Source organism: Limulus polyphemus, unplaced genomic scaffold, assembly GCF_000517525.1.
Source record: "Limulus polyphemus unplaced genomic scaffold, Limulus_polyphemus-2.1.2 Scaffold473, whole genome shotgun sequence".
NCBI lineage: Eukaryota > Metazoa > Arthropoda > Merostomata > Xiphosura > Limulidae > Limulus > Limulus polyphemus.
In genome coordinates, this window is record NW_013666083.1 from 104,361 (window position 1) to 128,970 (window position 24,610).

The 24,610-nt window shown below is 32.9% G+C and overlaps 1 protein-coding gene and 1 long non-coding RNA gene across 3 annotated transcripts in view; one reads left to right on the plus strand and one right to left on the minus strand.

The window, feature by feature from the left end:
* Nucleotides 1-7,551, plus strand: part of LOC111085565 — a 23,366-nt gene extending 15,815 nt beyond the window's left edge. The window contains exon 4 of the long non-coding RNA XR_002610378.1: nt 7,437-7,551. This is a non-coding gene — a long non-coding RNA (uncharacterized LOC111085565). The remainder of the gene's footprint in view (nt 1-7,436) is intronic.
* LOC106458491 (glutamate receptor 1-like) overlaps nt 1-24,610 on the minus strand; it is a 162,552-nt gene that overhangs the window by 5,233 nt on the left and 132,709 nt on the right. The window contains exons 10-15 of one of the 2 annotated variants that reach the window (XM_022384719.1): nt 9,106-9,461; nt 7,461-7,659; nt 5,863-6,107; nt 3,825-3,933; nt 3,477-3,614; nt 1,062-1,136 (exon numbers count right to left, since the gene is read on the minus strand). In XM_022384719.1, coding sequence (XP_022240427.1) covers nt 1,062-1,136; nt 3,477-3,614; nt 3,825-3,933; nt 5,863-6,107; nt 7,461-7,659; nt 9,106-9,461 — 1,122 coding nt within the window. Of the gene's footprint in view, nt 1-1,036; nt 1,137-3,476; nt 3,615-3,824; nt 3,934-5,862; nt 6,108-7,460; nt 7,660-9,105; nt 9,462-24,610 lie in introns of both variants that reach the window. The other variant, XM_013918011.2, reaches the window with a different exon arrangement.

Below are 24,610 nucleotides of genomic sequence, written 5' to 3' on the forward strand. Positions count from 1 at the left end.
TATATATATATATATATATATATATATATATATATCAAGTAATGATTTTGGTCTCATATGTAAAAGACTGTATGCCAAAATTATTATTGGAAATATAGAAGCAAGAAAAACGTTCCACTTTGTGAATAGAACTTATGAAAGAGTTGATAAAAACAATATTCAAGGTTTTCACAAAATTGCAATAAAGTAAACCATCATAAAGAATTACTACGTTTATATAGCATTCCAAAACTATGTTAACATCCAATTAACTTTAGACGTTTACCTAGTTCAGGGAAAGCAGTAATAAAACTATCTGTAGTATTAAAGGAAAAACTTAATTTACTCTTTAATGTAATTAAAATACAATTAATAACAATCTTAAGTATACAGTTTGGATCTTAAAAAGAATAAAACTATAAAAAGAAATTTAGAAATTCTAAATTATACAGGTAATTTTAATATGATTGATTCATATTATTTACCTATATTTATAATAAAATTATTTCAAGCAATCTAATATGTGTTTTAGTTGATAAGTTTATAAGAGAGTTTTCAGAGTATTTGGAGATACTCCTACGTATAATTCGTAGCAAATGTCTGCGGACTTACAACACTAGAAACCGAGTTTCGATACCCATGGTGGGCAGAGCACAGATATCCCATTGTGTAGCTTTGTGCTTAATTTTCAAACAAACAAAATCGTAGCAAATACACTTACTTGAAACTTAAAAAACAACAACAAATAAATGTTGTTATTTTCTTCTTCATTTTTTTTATTTTGTAACCAAAGAATATAAATCGAATATCAAAACTCAAAGTGAAGGAAGTTTCCAAGAAGGTTATTAAAAACATTCAACAATTCATAAAAAAGACGACAAGTGTATATCCTAAATCTTTTGGGAAATTACAACTTGAATCTATGTTAAACTTTCTAAATTTAACAAAGTGCAACGAAAGTAGAGAAAACGCTCGAAGCAGAGACAAAACTCTAAATCCCATATAGGAAGGTAGTGGATGGGTCAAGAAATTCGAGACGACAAGTAGGAATTTGTACCAATTTAAATAGAGCCAGTCCGTACCCTTCCTCGTTCGTTCTGGTGCATGCCTGTGATAGAGCTTCTAGCTTTCACCTTCATCGCCTCCATCATACTCATCTGTTTGAATAAAGTAAGCAAGATAAGAACAACGGAAACAGTTCTGTACTTTCTTTTTTAGGTTGAATGCATAAACGGATACAAAAAATGTTACTTAAAAGTCCAATTAACGAATGACTAGTTTTGTTAACTGGCTACTCTACACAGTCCTACTATAAAATAAAATGGGATAAGATTATGTCTTTATATATTTGTGTTGTGATTTTTGTGATGTGAACTAAATATACTTAGCGTTCTTGTTCCTTTGATAAGCTTCATTGCACATCGCTCGTCAGGAAACCTATATTTATAGTGTTACAACATTTACATTTTGAATACTATAGCTCTAATGTTACACACAATAACAATTTTTTGCCACTTTATAACCAGATAAACAAAAATAAAAGTTTTCAAAAGCAAGAAAAATATTAATGAGGTCGTGCTTCGATCATTCACGTTCACGCTTGCCCACTAGCGATTAGAGACGGAGTTATGTGAAACATAGTTACATATAATTCACATAGATGGCAGCGCGTCATAACTAATGATATATAGGGGTGGCAGTTTTACCTCACATTTCCATACATAAGAAATATGGTATTTTGCCGCTAATTTCTAGTGAGGTTTTAAATTAAGTTAATTACTTAAATTAATTTGTCTAGCATCACTCTTCTGAGTTGAGCTACTTTCAGAAGTAGAGTAACAGCAATTGTTTGTTTGCTTGTTTCATAATTTCGTGTAAAACTATATAAGGTTATGTGTTCTAGTCGTTCCTAATTTGGAAGTGATGATCTAGAGGGGGAGTGAGGGTACCCAGACACTCAACAGCACCTTTCAACGAATCTTGAGCTACTCTAATTGATTACGTGGATTTGATCGTCACGCTTTATAACGTACCCATGATCCCAAAAGAATAAGAAAAGTGATTTTGCGGCAATGGGACGTGAGCCTGGACTCTCTCGTATTCACAGTCTGGCACGCTGACCATTCAACCACTAAATCTTCTTTTCACGTAATGATAACTTCATGTAAAATTCAAGATTGAGGGGCAAGAGAATGTTAATTGAAGGCATTAAAATACTTAATCTGGTCCTCGAACCTTCTGCATCTTTATGTGATTTTATTCAAATCCAACCTCTTCTGAAATTTAGTTTATTGAACTTAAAATATTTTTATTATCCCTTGGAGATATGTAAAATTTTAATTAGGTTAAGCGTAAACAACAAAGCTCTTATCGTCTTTGCTATACTTTCTTGGTATATGATTTTCTAATAACTTGTTATATCTTTTTAAAAACTTGTAATTTAAGTTTGTATGTGCTTTCCTGCAATGCTTCAATAGGTTCTTTCAGGACCAAATTTTTGTATAAATAAGAAGATTTGAACTATTTTTATTTCGCAGGGAGATGCATATAATAAACATTTAAATGTAGTTCGGACTGCTAGTCTGTTGTTTCACATCTTATATACGATGCAAAGAAGAAGAAGAACGCAGGTGGCTACACATAAGCATTAGTCGTTTCTAATTTTAAAGTGAAAGAGAAAACAACTATTCAATACCTCACATCACCAACTATTTTTCTTTTTTTTTGGGGGGGGCTGCTCTTTATCAATAGTCTCCCAGTGGCTGACCTTTAAGTCTGGGGGCTTATATCGTTAAAAATCAATTTTCAATACCTAAAGTGGATTATCAGCCTATCGTGTAGCTTTGTTCTCAATAACAAAGAAGTAAAAAAAATAAAACCAACGAATAGTGGGATTGATCGTTACGATATAACGGCCCACGGGTGAAAAGGCGAGAATTCTGTCGAAAGGTTTCTATACTGCAACTCTCAGGTTGCGATTCGAGCACCCTAACCACCAGCAAAGCAGTAGATAACATAACTTAAAAAAGTATTATAAATCAATCGAGATATATAATTGTATCGTGTTTATTGATACCAAAGCTATTGGTTCTATAGTCGCCTCAAGTAGGTTATATGGAGTTTATATGAAGAACTATAATTCATCTAAAAAGCTTTTAAAGGACTTCATTCTGTATAATAATTTTGATCGTGGCTAAATAAACAGTTATATCAATCAAGATGAATTTATATTTGGTGTTTGTCAAATACCAAATGGATATTGTTTTATACCATAAACCACAGAGAAGGTAAAACTAATATTTGTAAAATTACACTACAGTAAGTTGTTTTACTGCATTAAGTTATAATTTTATATCGTATCATAAAAATGTGAGTCTGATTAAACTATATGATTAACAACTATTTCACGAACAATTTATTAAACTTAATAGAAATCAGCAAACACAAGATATTTCGCAAACACAACCTGGTTGACGAAGAGTGCATGTCTATAGTACCTTTGCTCTTGAAGCTTCCACTCGGGCTTTATAACAAAAATCCAACAAGGCAACTACCATGGCCCATACCAGCCCACCAATAAGTATATAGAAACAGCCAGCAACATTACTTAATGTCAGTTCATTCTGGGACGAGTCCTGTAAATAATATATCAAAATTAAGAATATATATATATATATATACACATGTGATTATTTTCCATGTAAAATTGCATTATTATTTTTGCAATACAAACATAATTTATAACACAAACAATTATTGTTCATGCAGTCTATAATCTAATCTAGTCTGATTTTGTACACACAGTATTAGATACACTTGTATATTAATCCTGTTTTTTGTCTTACCTTTCCGCTATCGCTGCTACACTCACTCCGATCGTACCACCACTTATTCTTTAGTCTAGCCAGGTCTCCGTTCTCTTTTAAAGACAGCACTGCTAAATTTAATTTATCCCTGAAATAATAATAATATAAAATCTACCCCAAAACCATTTTTAAATAATTGAGTTTTAATCTAATTAAACTCTTCTATCTGTTTTACAAGTGGACTATATAATAACTAAAACGTTTGATCCAAAGATCATCTCTCTTGATTTCTTAAATAGAAAGTTTTATAAATCATCGATTAGATTGTAGGTGCGAGATAGCCCTGTTATAAACCTATGGATTTCGAAACTAATGAGCTGCGTTCGAATTCACGCGATACTACAAAATATTACCCGCGCTTTAAGCCGGAGCTACGTTATAAGAGTGACAGTCAAGTCCTTAGCGTGAATGATGAATAGGAGGGTACTATTGATTGACTGCTTTCTTACTGTTCAAAATTAGGGACGTCGGCAAATATCCTTAGAACAAGTACAATAGATATTAATTTACAACTTGAAACTGTTCATCGCGTGGTCATCGCTTTGCTTTTTTTATATAAAAATTCGTTCAAAGGTATTGTTTAAAAGTCTTTATTTATTATTCATTGACTTAACACTTAAAATTATTGAAAAGTCACCACCATTACTTTGTTTGTTAACAAAGTCGTCTTAGCCTAACTTTTACAAGTTGTATTCACTCATCATTGGTTACAATTTGAAACTGTTGGTGAAGAAAATTAATTTCTCTTACTTTCTTTGGTAAAAAAAAGAATCATCTTAGCGTAAAGTTGAAAAAATTACCATTCTCTAGACATCGAATTACTACTTGTTACTATTATTATCTTGGCTAAACGACATTATTAAGATACATTTCTACAAACAATATTATGCAAATAATATAATTTCGTTTTTTTAGAATTTGTGGGAATACGTATAGTTTTGTTGAAAATCACCTTTTGTGGTAACGAAAAGCATGCAAATTCTTTACAAGAACGAGATTATTAATGCTTTTTTCATTTATATATTCATGATGTCAGAAAAACACGTAGGTTCAATAAATCTTGATACAAAATGATAAAACCCTATAACCCGAGCGCTTTCGAAAGGTGGGCATTTCTTTTTCAGGGGCAAACTGATATTTATATATGATATCAAATAACCACAAAAAAAAGTATATTTAATTAGCTATACCCATCGCCGAATTTTTTATTATTTTTATGTTTAATGTAAGTAAGTAACTTGTTGTGATCGGAAGTTAATATTAGTAATTGAACCCAGTGTAGGATAATGCAAGAGTTAAGCTATTTTGGATTATTTCTCACAAATATTCGTCTTTTTTCTCAATACTACATTTTTTGTATCTTTCAAACACTGCAATCTAACAATGTAGGTCACGCTGTAAACCTGTATGTAGATACAAATATATATATATATCCAATAAGATTATATCATACATGTTTCAATATTCACTTGTTAATTACTATTCTATTATTTTGTTGCCTTTCCAAATCGTGGCCCTGAGTGTCACAGCGGTATGTCTGTGGACTTACAACGCTAGAAACCGGGTTTCGATACTCGTGGTGGGCAGAGGACAGGTAGCCCATTGTGTAGTTTTGTGCATAAATTCAAACAAACAAATCGTGATCAAATCTTATGACGCTTCTGTCACAACAGTAGTATTTTGGTCAAAGGCTGTTTTTTTTTATATATATATAATATATATGCATACCATATATCAACCATAAATCAGCAAATGAACATATAAAGTGATAAATGATACTAATCAAACACCAAACTTCAGCTCATAAGTAATTTATGTTGCTACAGTACAGTTAACTTTTATCCTATTATAATCAAGACAAAGGAATTCTTTTTTTTAGCCTAGGGAAATAATTCAGTCCAAAAATACAAATAATATATATATTGCAACTCTTAACTAAGAAAAGTGTTTTAGCTAAATATAATGTGACACGTTAAATGATCAGACTTAAAAAATGATCTAATCTGCTTTTGCATACCTTAAGCCGGAGCCAAGAGGCGTTGCAACTCCAAAACCTTTAGCATCAAGGTTTCTCCCTACTTTCATTGTATCACAGGGTTGGCGTTCGTTGATATAATCGTTGGTGGTGGATTCGAGAAGGAAAGCGTACTTTCCTTTGGATTCTCTAACTCTCTTAATCCCTTCGTCGTATGAAGACGTGAACACATGTTTTCTGGAGTTCATAAATTCCCACATCCGAGCATAAACTGCTATTTTTGACCTCTATAAGACAGTGTAAATAAAATTCAATTTTAAAGTACCTCTAGAAAATAAAGTAGAATAAAGAGTAAAAATATATAGACTCAGCATGCCCAGACAAAACCAGAAATAACCATATCTATTTTGTGCATGTTTTCTTTATGAGGGATGCTTTTACGTTATATGACAGCTCAAGTGACAAGGTAATATCTGTTGAAATAATGAGAAAATAACAAAAATTACTATCCATTATTTATTGTCATATAAAATATTTCCAAGTGATTTAAATGTTTGATGTCAAGTGGATTAATTTAGCTACACAACCTAAATATTCAAAATATACTTTTCTTCTACTTATGATATTATCAAATGATACTATAATATTACTCAGCAGATTGTATTATTTTCTCATAAGTTTCATATTAATATTGATAATATTACGAAGTTACAAGGAGTTCGAGGAGATTTATAACTAACTTACACCAAAGATATTTTGTCATGAACAAGGATACCTTTAAGAATAGTCAACAAAGGAAATAAAAGGTGAAATGGAAAATATTAAAAATTCCATATTTATCGAAATATTTTTTGTTTTTTAAGTTAAGTTGTTAGTTATTTATTCCAAAAAATTATGTAAATCTGTATATAAATATAAAAAAGTATGAAGCAAAATACATGAAAATATTAGAGCCGCGAGTTCATTTTCTAGCACACGAAAATATAAGTTTAGAAGTAAGTAACAAACTTATTGAGTGTTTGAGTACTTATGCTAATATAATAAAAGGTAGGCAAACAACGAGTTATAAGCATAAGGAAAATTTTTATGATGGTGGAACAATGTACATGTTTCGACAGAACAATGATCTTGTCTTGTTCATTATGTTTATAAATCGTTATTTGTCTATATGTTATTATTATTATTTTATTAAATAACGAATTGTTATTAAAACATAATAACTATTTAGTGTGTTAAGTCCCTAAAAACACTGAAAACTTTATTGAAGATTATTATACGTTTCAGAATTCGAACACTGTGTTAATAAGAACATAATGTTTTAGACTAAGGTTTGAATTTTCTATGGAATATGTAGTAAAAGTTAAATCGAATTGAACTTGATTTTGTACTTCATATTCCAAGCTGCTCTAATCTTCAGGATATAATCAAATGCTGATAAAAGACACTTTCTGAATAAGTATATTAAAAGTTTAACCCAAAACCGTATTTTTTATTTGACTTATGTAAAAAAAGCATTATTTTTCTGAACAATGAACATCACCTTTAAGTTTATTTAAACTTAAAATATTTGGTTATCATTTTTATTTTAATAACTACAAATGTTGAATATTTTTCAGAGTTATGTACGTTCAGAAACTAACTTTGAAAAATTCTTGAGTCGAAGAAAATCGGAGAGTTCCATATTCGACTTCTGTCTGTTTGGACAAATCGTCGGCTGAGTTGATAGGAGTCACCATTCTCTCTACTGTGAGGAAGGCAGCTAAATTTGCTGTGTACGAGGATATGATTATGAGAGTAAAAAACCACCAAACGCTGCCAACTATTCGGCCAGAGACAGACCTGTCATATAAAATAAACAACATTGAATCTTGTTTTATTCCACTACCATGTTACTGTGCGGAAATACGCAATAAGATAAGTTTCCTGTGCGTTTTCGTTCTAGTATTACATAACGTAAAAAAAAGTGTTGTTTTTCTAGCGTAACATAATTTTATCAACAACAGAGACGAAGCGCCTTTGTAATATTTGTTCACACACACACATAGAAAAACATTAGGTTGTACAAAATATTCAGATCTACGTAATAGATAAAACATTAAAGTTAGCTGACATTTACTTTCATTAGCTATTGCTAAAAGTACACCAAATTAAGTAAGTTCTAAATTTTGCATAATGATGGGGCTAATAAGTCCACGGTATTAAATAAACTGAAAGCCTTAAGCAGCCACACATTAAAACGGAAAATACATTATAAATTATTTAAAAAATATGTAAGTATCTCTACAAAGTAGCACGTGTTACAAATACAAGACAGGTATATTAATTGCACAATGTTCTAATGTCTCTAAATGCGGAAAAAATAAAAATTCATTTCAAAACATCCAGATTTTGTTGTACTATTTTACCAACACAGAACGTATGTTAAATATAAGAGCTAAGAGAATAATATTCTGAGTCAGACAGCAAAATCCGAGAATTGCGAACAGTAGTTTTTAATTATAAAACATTCCAAACAAACAAAAAAACAAATAAAGAAATGTATTATTCTCAGGGCCCCCAATGGCACACGATATGTCTGCGGACTTACAACGCTAGAAACTGGGTTTCGATACCCGTGGTGGGCAGAGCACAGTTAGCCCATTGTGTAGCTTTGTGTTTAACTTCAAACAGACAAAAAATTATTCTCAGGAGGTGAAAGTTTCCAAAAATAGTTTTAATCGGGCGATTTAGTTTGCTCTATATCTCAATAGATGGCGCTGTAATGTTAACATCGTCCTCAGGATACATTGAGAGTTAATAATTGATGATATTGTTTTTTAGTGCAAAGTTACACAATTGTCTACCTGAGTTATGTCGTTACGTCTCAAATTATCAAGAAATTAATAGTAATTGACAAACTAACTAAAGTGTATAAAGTTTAAATATATTATTATAACTATTTCACTAGCTTTATCCAGAAGGATCTTTCCATGTTACTTCTACATGCTATTGTATCCAGGTTTTGAGATTTACAAAAATTACAGAAAAACATTGTTATGAATATCAGTGAAATATATATATCCCCAAGATTAGAGATACCACAGTTCATTAGCTAATATCTAAGACGAAACCTATAAAATAATACATCGTATTTTTGAATTAACAGCATCGTTAAAAAGGGGAGGGGTGAGGGAGAAACAAAACTCCATCAAGACAAATCGTGAAAAAGATAACGGAAATCTTGACCATGTTAAATAAGTTTTATCAATGGTTTGGTCTAAACTATACTTAGTGTAATAACTTTACCTTGGACAGACATCGCAGCCCTGTTGCATGAAGGCTCCTAATGAAAACCATAGACTATTCATTAGAGAGAAATCATTAGAAACTGAAGGGCCAAGAAAAGCCTCCTCAAAGCGCCATTCCACTGGGGAAAAGCGACTGACCAGGAATAAGACAAATGAAACTCCCAAGTAGGCTAAGATGATGCACATCCAGATTTTCTTGGACAGAGGATTTAGAAAAGAAAAAACTCCCGGTTTCTTCTTCATTGGTTTTTTTATCATGATGCTAATTCCCAATGACATATATGGTTTCGTAAAATCAATGACCCTTTCCCTGGCCGAGGTAATCGTCAGCGGTGCAATGGACATATCCGCCTCCTGAAATAAAACAAGTGTTTAGCACATATCTTCAGCAATTGAGAGCTAATAAAACATACATTCCATTAATTACTGTTTTACTTGAATTCAAAAAATAGAAAAATATAAATATAGATTATATTCCGACATATGTTTCAAATAAATGTTTTCTGTTTTTATGCGTAAGCCGATCTATATCACTCTAGATAGTAAAACATGATAATTCAAGCTATAATATTTACATCTGTATATGAACTAAGCATTTAACTTTATTCATTGCATTTACACATGTATAGGACTAACAATATTAAATTAGCTGAAATACCCGTCCGTTGGACGGGTGAAATAAAAACTCGTTTGTAACAAAGGATAGGAAATTGTGCTTCTCTGTTTTTATTTAATATAATAAACATTAAAAGTGCAATAAAAATACATATATATAATGTTTTCAGGAATTATATCAATATGATATTAGATGGGGGGTTGCCCCCTCATAACCTTTCTCATGTCATCATGTATCATTGTGTCAAATTTGGTGCTGATTGATCAAGAAATGTAGAAACCTATAAGGAACAAATATGAAGTGATAGATGTACGATCGTGTATTTTTTTCCCGGACACACAATTTGCTTTATATATACAGTAGAGTGTATTTCAAAATTTGTCTACAAAAAAAATCTCAAATTATTTACGTCGATGACATGAAATAGAACATTAAAACTTTTCTCGTGAGTGCACTATCGTTCATATTAAAATGTATTCACAAATTCATTTCCTAAATTAAAACTTGATTAAACATAAATAGTACATATTGATGTTCACGGTTACAGCATTCTATTTTTCCTCAAACTACCATTCACACATATGTTTAGATGAACAAAATTGAAAACGGCGTCAACATCAGGGATAGAAAAATGCTACTGTATTGAGGCCTTTATACTTCAGATGGATTTCTTGTCATAACTGTTGTGTTTTTTTTTTAATATTATTTAAGTTGACATATATGCATATAAGAAGGTAAATTTCAGAAAATAATTCCAATAAGAACAAAAATTGTCTTACATAATGTTTGTTTTGGAATTTCGCGCAAAGCTATACGAGGGCTATCTGCGCTAGCCGTCCCTAATTTAGTAGTGAAAGACTAGAGGGAAGGCAGCTAGTCATCACCACCCACCGCCAACTCTTGGGCTACTCTTTTACCAACGAATAGTGGGACTGACCGTCACATTATAACGCCCCCACGGCTGAAAGGGCGAGCATGTTTGATGGTATGCGGATTCGAACCCGCGACCCTCAGATTGTGAGTCGAGCGCCTTATCCACCTGGCCATGCCGAGCCCAATAGGTCAATGATAAGTCTAAAAGTTTATAACGTTAAAAACTGGGTTTCGATACCCATGATGGTTACAGAACAGATAGCTCATTGTGTGTCTTTGTGCTTAACAACATACAAACAAACATAACGTCAAACAATGTCAAAATGTAGTTCTGATACATTTAATTCCACTGGAGTTTTATATCAGTTGTGGTTATCACATGATTTGTTGGTTTGCATATTCAAAAAATGGTTTTATTATAATATGCTCAACCTTCTGCATGCTTTGAAACTCAACAACACGAAGTGTTTGAAATAATGTTTCTTAAGTAATTATATTAATACATTTTCTTCTATTTAAAGCTACAAATTCGCGTGCCATATAATACTATTGTCACCTCAGGAAGTTGATTTCTTTCAGAAGAAAAGCAAGGGTTAACTATTTAAATTTGGATTATGTTCTGTTTTTCAGGTTCTGACGTAAATGTTCCGCTTTATTAAAACACGCAAAAAATTAAAGCAAGTCAAAGATGAACCATGAACGGTCACTGAAACTAAATTTTTATCAATCCACTTGCTTCAATTACTTCCAATGCATCATCGAAGTGAAATGTGAGCTCATTTGCTGGATAAATTGTTTTTAACATGACCAATGGAAAATTTTCTTGTGAAGGCTCAGAACGACAAAAGTATTAAGCTTTAAAGCAATTAATATAACAGTTAATGGCTTCACTTATCGGTATGTGGACTTTGTATAAAACTCATAGTCAGATATGTAAATTGAAGAGCAGATAACTGCATAGTTGGAAGACATTTTTCACTTTTTTTATAAAAGAGATTGCCTGTTTTGTTATTTCTTTAAATTGGATCTCCAGTGTAGTTAGAGATGGACTTCTCTAGCTGTTGTTCTTGGCTTAGAGGTGGACTTTTGGGCTTTATACTAAGTCCTTCCTCAGGGCTTTGGGTCACAAAGTTCCAGATTTTAGGCAAACTGGTTAGCTTTAAGATCACAGCTTAAAGAAGTTTTAACAATCCTATAGATAACATTCTCTTAAAGTAACTTAGATAAATCACCCAAGACTTATAGTGGCTCTGCGTTAGAATTCTGGTTCAATTCCTACTGTGGGAACTATACAGTAGCCCATTGTGCAGATTTGCACATAATAACAAACAAATAAAATTAAATACCCGTAGCCAATCAATGCTACGATATCTGGCATATTTCCTGAATGTAACATAACACTAGCTTTTTCTCTCTCTCTCTATTTTTGAAACCGAAATGTAGACTTTATTCAAACTATTTTTTTGCGAGATCTCTAAGATTGGCTAGTACAATCCCACGTGACCGTCGACATTAGGAAGAGATCATCAAAGACTAAATTTCCTAATCCCTCGTTCTCGCGTCTTTCAATTGAGAACTAATAAAAAGTAATGACACATATTTTATTCAATTTATTTCTATGGACAATTTTAATTGGAAAGAGTGACCATTGATTAAAGTAGAAAGGCACTGTATTTGATTGATATTCTTATAGCACTTGTATAGATGCTCAAAGTCAATTTTTTTCAAAAACAACGATTGTAATACACAATAATCATAAAAATGAGATTGTTCCAAATGATAAAAATATAATAAAATACTGAACAGCTTGCTGTACAGAATAAAAACAAACAAAACAACAAAAGCCGATGAGACTGGAAACGGTCTCATACACTCATATGTTTCCAGTCTCATCGTGTGTTTTTTTTTATTCTGTACAGTAAGTTATTCAGTATGTTATTGTATAGTTGTTTATTAAAAAGAATTTTTACTGTATTTGATTGTTTGTTTGTGGAATTTCACGTAGAACTATTTGCGCTAGCCGACCTAATTTTGAAGTGATAGATCAGACGAAAGGCAGCTAGTCAACATCATTACTGCCAACTCTTGGGCTACTGTTTAACTACGAATAGTGGGATTGATCGTCACAATATAACGTTCCCACAGATAAAAGGGCGAGCATGTTCGGCGACGGGTTTCGATCCTGCGACATGCAGATTGCAGGTCGAGAGACCTAACCCCAGGCCATTCTAGGTTCCACACTATCTGATATTTCGGATATTTGATAAATGATAGAGAACTGGCTGACACAGGTTTCTCTTCATTACACTGTATAATAATATATAGCTTTAGGAAATGCGAGTAGTATTCCCTGTTAACGAATATAGGGAAAATACGAATCACGTAACTTCATTTTATAATTAAATTTATCAAAATTTGCATAGTCGAAAAATTGATTTAGTTTTTTTTTGTCTGACGTAAAACTAAATATTTCTTTGTCATGTATTTCCAGATTTAAATTAAAAGTTGTAATGATTTTATCTCTACATTTTCTGGTATTAGAATGTAAATTCCATTATTTGTTTTAGAAATGCATATATTTTTCATATGTTGACTATTTCACGTCCAGATAATATGTTTTGTGGATCGAAATAAGGTTAAATATATGTAAAAAAAGTGCTAACCCTTTTAAGGACTATAACTTCGACTTCAGCATGAAAACATATGGTTTTCAAACTCATTAAATGTACTAAATATAATGAAATCAATTAGGTTGAATGAAGATATTTCAGATGATAACTTTTGTGACAGAAACAGGTGTCAGATTGTTTGAAAATAATTTAATGATAAGCTGTCCTATAGAACTGTTGTAGTCTGTAAAACTGGTGGTCACTAAGATATATTAGATATCATGGGGAATATTTCAAGGTTCGGGATGAACCAAGCGCATAGTTACGCGGTTCTAATATTAGGAAGGAAAGTTGTAGTGATTTGTTGTAAGTGGAATGAAAGATACTAAACAGAGTGTAAAGTCGAACGAAATAAAGACATTATTTTCAAGATGAACACAAAGAATCATTTCAGCAATTGGTGATCATGCAGTCTAGCGGAAAAGGTTGGGCAGAACTATTTTGAATTTCGCGCAAAGCATGTTTTCGTATAGTATGTTTGTTTGTAATTAAGCACAAAGCTACACAATGGGCTATCTGTGCTCTTCCACCATGGGTATCGAAACCCGGATTCTAGCGTTGTAAGTTCGCAGACATACCGCTGTGCCACAGGGAGTTTTTGTATAGTAAAGTAAATGTACACGTATATGATACCTTCCTACTACATGTTTTTGTATAATAAGGTAAAGCAAATGTACACACATATATGGTGCCTTCCTACCGCATGTTTTTGTACAGTAAAGTAAGTGTACACGTATATCATATATTCCTACCGCATATTTTTGTACAGTAAAGTGACATCTCTTACTTGGAAAACTAGCACAATAAACTTCAGTCCGAGAGTGTAGCCGATCAGAAATGTCCTGAAAGCAAGCAGTTTTTTTATAATCCGTATACTTGTTATAAAATTTCAAATTTGTGTATCATGATGTGCTCATATTTCGTAAAATATTAGAATTAGCTAGTAAACCTTTTTTACATTTCATGTCTTATTGTCCAGTTTAATAGCGATTGCTGTAATATTACGTAGAGTAACTTGGTGAACCAAAGAGGAATTTATGAGCATCTGTTTTCATTTAAAGAAACATTATACACAAGAGTACCAAAAGTTCTATGTAATTATTTGAAATGATGCTAGTTAAAAAACTTGTTTTATGTTAAAGAAGTTAAAACATAAAGAGAGACAATTTCAGGATATTTCCAAATTCTACTCTATCTGTTTTGTTAATTAAAATGTTGAGGAGCTTTTTAAAAATTGATATTAAGAATTGCAGGAAACAAAACAATAATAACAAAGAACAGCGTTTATTTTTCATCAGCTATACTGTTTTTAATATCCAAATAACAATAAACAACTGTCAGGTTCTTTGTTTCCTCCTCACTAAATCAATATCTTCTTGAACTTCTTTACCATTCAAAGATCGTGTAAACTGGTTATAAAACTATGTCATATAACAGTCATGTTAAAGTGTTGTGTTGAAATCATAAATAATATTCAGTTCAATCCTAAACGTGATACACGTGTTTAACAGTTTCTAACTGACAACCGCTTAAAAGGGAATGTCCAATTTATAACATATTGTTTGTTTTTATAAGCAGTATGATTTTGTTGTATTACAACTATTAATATCAGATGCAAAAAAGCTCACGTGGGTAGTTTCTGCTGAGAATTTAAAATGACTATCATCGAAAAAAGTAAAGCGCAACAGAACTTGTTATAAAAAAACACAACAAAGATTTTATTATTTTCTTTTGTAAAACAGTTTCCATCTTCTAAAAAAAACATACATTATTTCCAAAAATACTGAAAATTTAAATGACATACACAAATTCATAGACATTAATCTATGTGTACATATATATAAGAAGAAAATATCAGGTAATTAAGAAAATACAATAATATAATAAATATATAAAAATAATGAAATATTTTAGAATTAAGAAAATATACTGTGAAGTATGTTTCACTTTTCTTTCAGCAAGCTCAAGTCTCACCATGTGTGATTCATCCAAGACTGCAACATACTCTTTTAGATCCCTATTGCTTTACCATTTGCCACTGATCATGAAAACTGTAACGATCTGAGACAACACCTGGTACTCTCCTCCCGAGGATTTCAGCATGAGAGACTTAATAGACAGAGTAAACAGAGAAAGGTCAGAAAACACTGAATTTGAACTTTGGACCATAATCACAAACTGCAGACAAAACGAACATTAATTGACAGTTAATGTTTACTTCACTCAGAGGTACCTGAGGACTCAAATTCGACCCTCTAATTCCTACAAACTTCCAGTGATATGCACATAACTCATAGTTTGGTACACTTAAAGGCTTACATTGTCCACTCTGTACTAATATTACAAAAAATAATATCATAATAATGAAGGTAACAGAAGTTGGTGGCTACTTAAATTAGGAAAAAAAACTAACAAGGAATTGTGTTTTCATCTTCAATTACATTCACGAAATTACTCTTTGATTACCTCCCTGAATCTTACTGGCTACAATGCATTTAGCAGTTTAACACGGAAGGGACTTCAAAAGGTTACACCTATAAGTTTATTACATGTTTTAGAGTAAAAAAATATATATCCAAGATGGTGGCTTGACTACAAACACTGCATGTTTATTTAGTCATTTTCATTTAGCAACATCTCTTAGCTACTCTCGAGTCACGCCAAGAATCACCCCGAAAACAAAAACATGTTCTAGGCAAAGTGTACCTACAGTACAAAATATCTTACACTTAACCACTTTTTTGAGTTAAAATGGTAAACTATATTTAGCTCTTACAAATCTTTTCAGCCCGAAGATAACAAGCCTTTTTTTTTGGATAACATAATCTAAAAACTGGATTACATAGCGACTGTGTCTCTCATACTACGTGCACAACAGGTAAAAGTATAGAAAAATTATCTAACTCCACACAGACAATGACAATTTTTTGATGTAGCTATTCATGGTAAAGAAAATTGTATCAATCGAACCTTCACTTTCAGGATCTTAAGTACTGGAAGTCTCTTGGATCTTTTTCTTCCATACGTTGAATGCTTGGCTTGGTATTTGAGATCACGCATCTTCTTCATTAGCCGATTCCATGTCTGCTGAAAGAATCCTTACGTTTCTGCAGATAACCAATTGCAATTGGTAACAATTACTCATTTACTCTGTAATTATTACATGAGAATCTTACTAACATCGACTTGACTTTGCAGATATAACTTTATTCCTCTTTGAGTGATTAGCGCACCAAGTTGTAGATTAAAAACTCCATATCTCAAGCCATTATATGCCACACTCTGAACTTCCAACTGTTAAAATGATATAACTGTGACAGCGAACTCTGACTTTCGGTTAAGGGTAATCGTGTTACAAGCAGGTGCTACTAACTGGTTTCCCTTTCTCTGATTAGCAGCTCTAAATTCTAAATTAGGAATTCATGGCTTTGCCTGAACCTTAAGGTCTCTGACCTGGCCGTTTAACCTGAATAATGCACAATTCAGGCTGAAATTACCAAATTCTCTTTGATTTATGTAGCCACGTCTTATTCGCATACTGCAGACCAGACTTCTTACGTTTGAACATCATCTCTTAATATTCGTTATCAAAGTCTCACAGGCTACACTACAGTGCGTCTCCTATTACTGGTAGCACTCTGTGTTGATCTATTTAAACCCATCTTCATCTGGTATGATTCAAAAGGTTTAACTAAAACATCATGTGTGAAACTTGTAGATTTAAGATTCGTGGTTAAGTAGCTCATCAGCACCAATGGTATGTCTTAGTCATGTTTGTTTTTGTTTGATTTACATACATGCATATAGCTACGAGCTCATAACTATATGGTTGTTTCACTTTTTAAAGAAGAAAGATGGATAATGTCAGTAAGCTGCATTGACTCAAATTTCCGTTTTTATCAGAACTGATAGAACTCTATTCGCTATTATAAACCTCATTAATGAGCTTCTATGTTACGTTTTCTTGTTTAGTTTCGTACATCATGTATTCTCAGAAACGTTGCAAAACAGTTTATGACTTCCATCTCGCTTTTTTTTCTCCAGTAACCACATATGTGTTGGGCCTGGAATAGCAAAAACTAACATTTCAATCAGTACTTTAATTCTAAATTGTTTTAATTCTACGCTCTGCTTCTTTTCTGAACCATTCGTTTTCGCAACATTGGTTGCAATTTCACTCACTTGACATTTAACACATACAGTAGTAGCTAATGTATGCTAAAATGGTCTATTATCTTCATTTTTCATTCCTGTATTATAGTCTGTTTTATCGCTCTGAGTTTGATACACCAAAGTTGTTTCTCTGGACTACATTAATTTATTACTATTCTGTAACAGATGAATTTGGACATTCAGCTCGTCTTACTGTAGGCTAATCCTGTTGCTTTTTCTGAACCAGTAGACCCCTAAATATAGCATTTGAAACATATTCCTTTAGGGTTCTTAATTGCATGTCAAAATGCGCTTATGATATACCAAGAAAAAATCAAGCACACAAGTACCTGATTCTCGCAATAACAAGAGATTCACGACACCAGTACACATAAGGCCAGGTATAGTGACTTGTTGTAGGTGGAATGTAAGAGACAAGATTATGTTCGAAGCTGAACAAAAACAAACACTTTATTGACGAAGAAAACAGAATAATGACTAACCATTTGGTGGACCAACAGTTACATTTCAAATAAATAAAAGAAACTGAGCTTAATGGAAAAAAAACAACTGAAAATAACTGAAGAAAAATGGTTTGGCTGTTTAGTTGAATATAAAGGGTGCGCTGATCAGCAAGTTGAATGTTATGCAGATTAAAACAAAGACGAGACTTCACTGGAGAGTCCAATCTCTTTAAGCATCAGAAACAAGTCTGACTGAAAAAGTTCAAACTATCCTCACCTTCTCTTTGTAGCAGATCAATCAGAAAATTAGATCACTAAAATCCAGAAGTATCTGAGTTCCATGTGTCAGTGATAGTGCAGTCTTACAAGAAACAAGATGGTAAGGTATGACACAATGTTACTATCACGTGAAACAGTAGATAGCTTCCATGACTGTATACTGTTACACCTAGTTTTATTTTTTTCGCACAACCTCAACCAGTTTTAGTACGTTACGAATTGAAAATTTATAAAAATCTTTAAATTTTCCAAACATGAAAAAAATACATATATTTATATGAGATTGAGATATTTGAAATTTGTATACCACACACTGCTTTTCAAATCTCCAACTTTTCATTATGCAAGACTGACTTGAAGACTTCTCACAGTCCCGTTTGAAAATTGTCCCATCTGTTTAGAAGTTTTACATTCTTGATCTTTGGCTGAATTATAATAGCTTTAGTTTCAGTTTTAATCAGCATATATCATGGCTTTATCATAAGGATTCTGTCAATTTTGGGGTACATTTTCAAACATTAAACTTGTCAGAAATAGGTTGTTGCATTTACCTTAGCTGAACCATTCACTTCAATTTCTACAAATCTATATTTATCAGCTGAATATCGCTACTAGAACAATAACTATGCTTATTCTTCTATTCTTTTACTCTAATGGATAACCAGAGTGATCCTTTTTTCCCTTCTTCTACTCTTTTGAATACCAGAGTGATCACTTCTTCTGTTCCTTTAGTCTAGTGGGGCACCAGATCAATCCTTTCTTCCATTATTTTAGTTTAGTGGGGTACCAGGCTGTTCCTTTCTTCCGTTCTTTAAGTCTAGTGTTGTACCAGAGCTATCCTTTCTTCTGTTCTTATAGTCTAGTGGGATTCCAGAATGACCCTCTCTTCTGTTATTTTAATTTAGTGGGGTACCAGAGCAATTATTTCTTCCATTCTTTTAGTTTAGTGGGGTACCAGAGCAATCCTCTCTTCCATTCACTTAATGTAGTGTTGTACCAGAGCTATCCTTTCCTCTGTTCTTATAGTCTAGTGGGATTCCAGAATGACCCTCTCTTCTGTTCTTTTAATTTAGTGGGGTACCAGAGCAATCCTCTCTTCCATTCACTTAATGTAGTGGAGTACTAGAGCGATCCTTTAAACTAGTCTTTGGGCCCTGTTGTGCTCTTTTTAAACACAATGATGACAACTGAGTATCTCTGACATGGTTGGTAACTTTTAGACTTGTAGTCTAATATCCTTCATTTCCATACGTGCAATATTTTCAGCCTTACGTGACTTTCTTTGTGAGGGCCCGGCATGGCCAGGTGGTTAGGGTGCTCAACTCATAATCTGCGGGTCGAGGGTTCGAATCCCCGTCCCACCAAAAATCCTCTCCATTTCAGCCGTGGGGACGTTATAAAGTGACGGTCAATCCCACTATTCGTTAGTAAAAGAGTAGCCCAAGAGTTGGCGGTGGGTGGTGATGACTAGCTGCCTTCTCTTTAGTCTTACACTTGTAAATTAGAGACGGCTAGCGCAGATAGCCCTCGTGTAGCTTTGCGCGAAATTAAAAAAACAAACAAACAGACTTTCTTTGTGAATCTGTTCACTGCATCTATCAGATCAATCTCTATATATTGCTTATCTATTGTTCCGAGTCACGAAATAAGTCAAAACTAAGTGTCCTGACGATTGTGCCATCTTGTGTTCTCTTAAAGTAGCGATTCTACTTTGGTTAATTCTGAGGTGCAAGTTCTTCATTCTAATTAGCATTGATGGACTAATCACGTGACAAGTGAGTGGAGAATTGTACAGCAAACTTTGCCAGTGTTTCTCTTTTTGTTTTGATGCTACTTCATAGCCACTCACATGTCTCCTTCTTTTGATAACTTATTCAAAAAGCACTAGGAAATAACAAGCATTGATAATAGTAATTACTGTAGATTTCTTATGATAAATTGCTATATGTAATTATGGCTTTTCAAGTGAGTAGCTCACTGTTTGTATATGAATTCAAACTAGGCCAGAAATGCTCCCTATTATATTCTAGCCCTCATAATCTTTAAGTCCACTTCTAACTTCATATAGCAACAATATATGGAGTTTTTACCTCAGTAGCACGTATTTTCTGTTGCTTTGCATGATGTTAACTATTTCCTTATTGGTCAGCTTATATATAGTATCCAGTGGTTAAAGCTTTTGGTAACAGTCCTGAATAATACATTTTGGGAATATCAGTAACTTGAAATTTTTTTTGATGATTGGATACGCAACAGTCTGAAGGCCTATAATGATACCTGTAGAAATAATCCGCTGTGTAGCTTTGTGCTTAACATCAAACAAAAAACCTAACTAAAAGATATATTTTTCAAAGTTTATTTTGTCCAGAAAAGATAACTTTCAACCTATATCCTTTGTTGTTGTTTGGTATCTTAGTTATCTGATTCGTGTTTTAAAGATCAATTTTCGGTTCTCTTTTGCGGTTTTTTTATGCTTAGCAAATGAAACACCCCCTTTTAAAAGATTAATAAGCACGATGTGCCTTAATTTAAGCTAAATTATTTGTGAATCTAAGTTGATTGAGCACAATAAAATGTCCTATATTTAATTCAACAAGAACAATTACTTATTTTTTAAATTTTATTTTCGGTAACTTGATATAACACAACATTAAAGGACAACAAGAGACCTTTTGTTCCATTTAGGCTGTCCTATTAACTAAATCAAATAAGAATAATAATAAACCCACATCAAAGTTAACTCTTACCGTTCAAATATTTATCAAGCATTCCACAAATTTGAAGGCAACCCGTTCCAGAGGCCAACCACCCTGTTACAAAAATAAAGCTGTTTTAGCTGAAGGTGACTTCGTCACTGCCAAAATTTATATTTCTGTCCCCTGAGATTACCATTCTCACCATTAAGTATGGAAAAAGATGATGCATTAAAACTATCAATTCCTTTAACAATCTTAAACACTTCAACCAGATTCCCTCTACCTCTTCTTCTTTTTTTCTTGAGAAAACAAGATCAGAGATCTTAACCTATCCTCATATGACAACCTCTCCATCCCAGGCACCATTCTAGTAACCCTCCTCAGAACCATTTCCAACAATTCAATGTCTTTTTTAAGGTAAGGAACCCAAGACTAAACACATTACCCCAAATGTGGTCTAACAAATGACCTATACAATGACATTATAACCTCTTTAGACTTGTATTCAATATTTTTATGGATACAACCTAAAATCCTATTTGCCCTACTACTAGCAACAGTACATTGATTGGGTGACTTAAGAGATTCATCAACCATAACACCAAGATCTTATTCTTCCTTAACGTTGTTAAGATTATTCACATCAAAATTATACTCATAATTCAAATTGCGATATCACACAATCCGTTACAGAGTCCAACTACCTTTTGCAAAAATTGAGTTGTTTTAGCTGTAGATGACTTCTTCCCTGCCAAAATTTATATTTGTATCCCTTAAGCTTACCATTCTCACCGTTAAGTATGAAAAAAGAACATGCATTAACACTATTAATGTTAACACTATTTATTATAATTAAAAGTCATCTACCATTTATTTGCCCAACTCACCAAATAAGTTATTTTCTTCACAGCCAGCAACGCTCAAAACTTTAATGTCATTAATAATAATGTCAAATAATATAATCTATTGACCACTATGTAATTTATGTAAATCAAAAAGAGCAGTGGTCCTAACACTGAGCCCTGAGATACCCCATCCGTGACATTAATCTAATTTGTCTGAACTCCATTCATAGCAACCCTCTGCTTTCGTTTATCAATCAGTTTTTTTAATAAATGAGCCAACTTATCTCCCACACCTACAGAAATAACTTTTTAACAACCCTTTTCTGTGGCACCTTGTTAAGTGCTTTCTGAAAATCCAAAGGCTCCACACCTGTACCCTCATCTAAATAAGCAGTAACCTCTTCAAATAATGTATAAAAGTTAGTAAGGCAAGGTTTTCTATAGTTAAACCATGCTGACTATCCAACGAAATTTTAAACTTTGATAAATGACTTTGCAAAGCATCTTTTGTCAGAATTTCTAAAACATTTCCCACCACTTATGTAAGACTAACAGGTCTATAATTTCTGGGGCAAATTTTATCACTTCCCTTGAAAAGATGAGTAACATTAAAACATTAACCAACTTCCAATCTTCTGGCACCTGCCCGCTATTCAAGAACTAAGGAAATGTAATAGCAAATGGCTCACATAACTAGATCTTAATCTCTTTCAAAACCTTGGGTAAACATTATATGGCACACGTATTTTATCATTCTTTAAATTTCTCAATGTTTTTAACAAGCTCGGAATTTATGTGACCATTTTGTTCAACCTTGTTTTCCATTAGCAGTTGTTCAGGTTGAGGAATACTGCTTAAATCTTCCTTAGTAAAAACTAAAGGAAGAGTAGAATTTAATAACCCAGCCATCCCATAATTATCAGCCCCATATGTCTTTATCTCCATATGCAGCAAAACATCAAGGCTAATTGAGCAATGATCACTTGCACCCAGATGTTCCCCAGTCTCTACTCTATCAATAATTAAAATTATTTAGAATACAACAATGGATTTAAAATAGCATCATTCCTAATATGTTTCCTAACCAATTGTTGTAGAAAATCCTGAGTACTTTCTAAAAACATGACTTCGACTCTAACATTTCCCAACCTATATGCCTAAAATTAAAATATTCCATAATTATAACTTTATTGACAGTTGAATTCTTTATCTCCCTGTAGAATTTCATCAGTTTCATCTGGTGGTCTGTAGCAAATTCCAACTAAAAGCCTTCTACCCTTATAACCACAAACAGAAATCCAAATAGATTCAACCTCATTGCTATTAGCTTTGACCAGAGACGTCGCTAGGTGCTTAAAAGATTCGGGGCTCAGGCCCTTAGACGCGAGAATTTTCGGCATTTCATTATGATATCGATCATGGTTTCTATTCTGATTTTTAATACACCAACTGGAGATTCGGATCACGGATCCCATGTACTAGCGCCTAGCGACCGCCTCTGGCTTTGATATCCTCGGTTTGAATAGGTTTTAATTCACATTTTTACATATAAACCAACTCCCCTCCCTCTTTCTAGTAATCTATCCCCATTAACTAACTTATAACCCTGTATTTCAAAGAAATTCCTTTCATCATAAATGTCTACATTTAACTAGGTTTCAGCTATTCCCATATATCAAAATTCTTTGTTCCGACCAGGTCTAAAGTCATCCATTTTATTTCTTATATTTCTAGTATTGCAATAACAGTAGTTTGGCCTACAATTAAAAGTACATTTATATCTTGTTTCTACACTTATGCCCCTCTCTAAATCTTATTTTTCTTCATTATACTGTCCCTTTCCACTGTTTATCCTAGTTTAAATTTGCACTTACAGTTGAGTTAATAGCGCTTGCAAACAAGCTGTAAACATTTTTCAACATATTTGTCTCATAATGTTACTTCTATGTATTATGTCTACTAGTAAATAGAGAAATATTGCTCATTTGTAAATCTTTGAATGCGTTTTAATTGTTCTTTCTATTTGTAAACAACAACAACAACAAAAAACGACAAAAAACAACACACACACACACACAACAAAAAACAAACACTCTCTTACCTGAACTTTCTTTGGTACATCAAGTATTCTGATATTTTGTTCCTGATCTCAGGATTAGAGGAATATAAATCATTGTTAGGATCGACAGATAATTCTCAGGACTCATTGCTTACCATTGGCGTACATACTACTAGAGTAACCATAGCACTGTTAGGGCCCTCTTGGCTCATCACATGACTTGCACACACACAGGCATACATATATCAGTAAATAGGCCAGTTACGTGCTATGTTGAATGCTAAAACGTTTTGACTAATTGGAATAATATTACGATATAAGTGTAACAAACATGTGTATAAACAAGTTGCTAAATCTAACAATTTACAGAAAGTTTACACTTTTATCATGTATTAATTACGAACAGGTGCTATAATTTATTCTTTATTAAACAATCACGGCACCCATTAGGCACTAGGCCTAGTCAGTTTCAATATCTGATTAAAGTGATTTTGAATATAAAAATCAGCTTGTTACGTGACAACTACAGCAGACATAAAGTCGCGGTGGAATGACTTGTATTACAACTAGATTTGATATTTTGTAGGCAGGTAGTGTCATACCACCGAAAATTGATTGCTTTTGGGAAGGGTGTGTAACAGCCCTCTCCGATGCAAAATATTAATACACTCAGGACATAAAGACATGTTCAGGTCGGGAACTTCCAAGATGGAGATATCCCTACAGTGGGAAACAAAGGAATATGGATAAATTTGGGGAGCCAGGATTATCTAGACAGAGATCTGCAATAAGTCGTACCCCAACAACCGTTGTAAACAAAATGCTGCGTCTTTAACAGGTTAGATAGAAT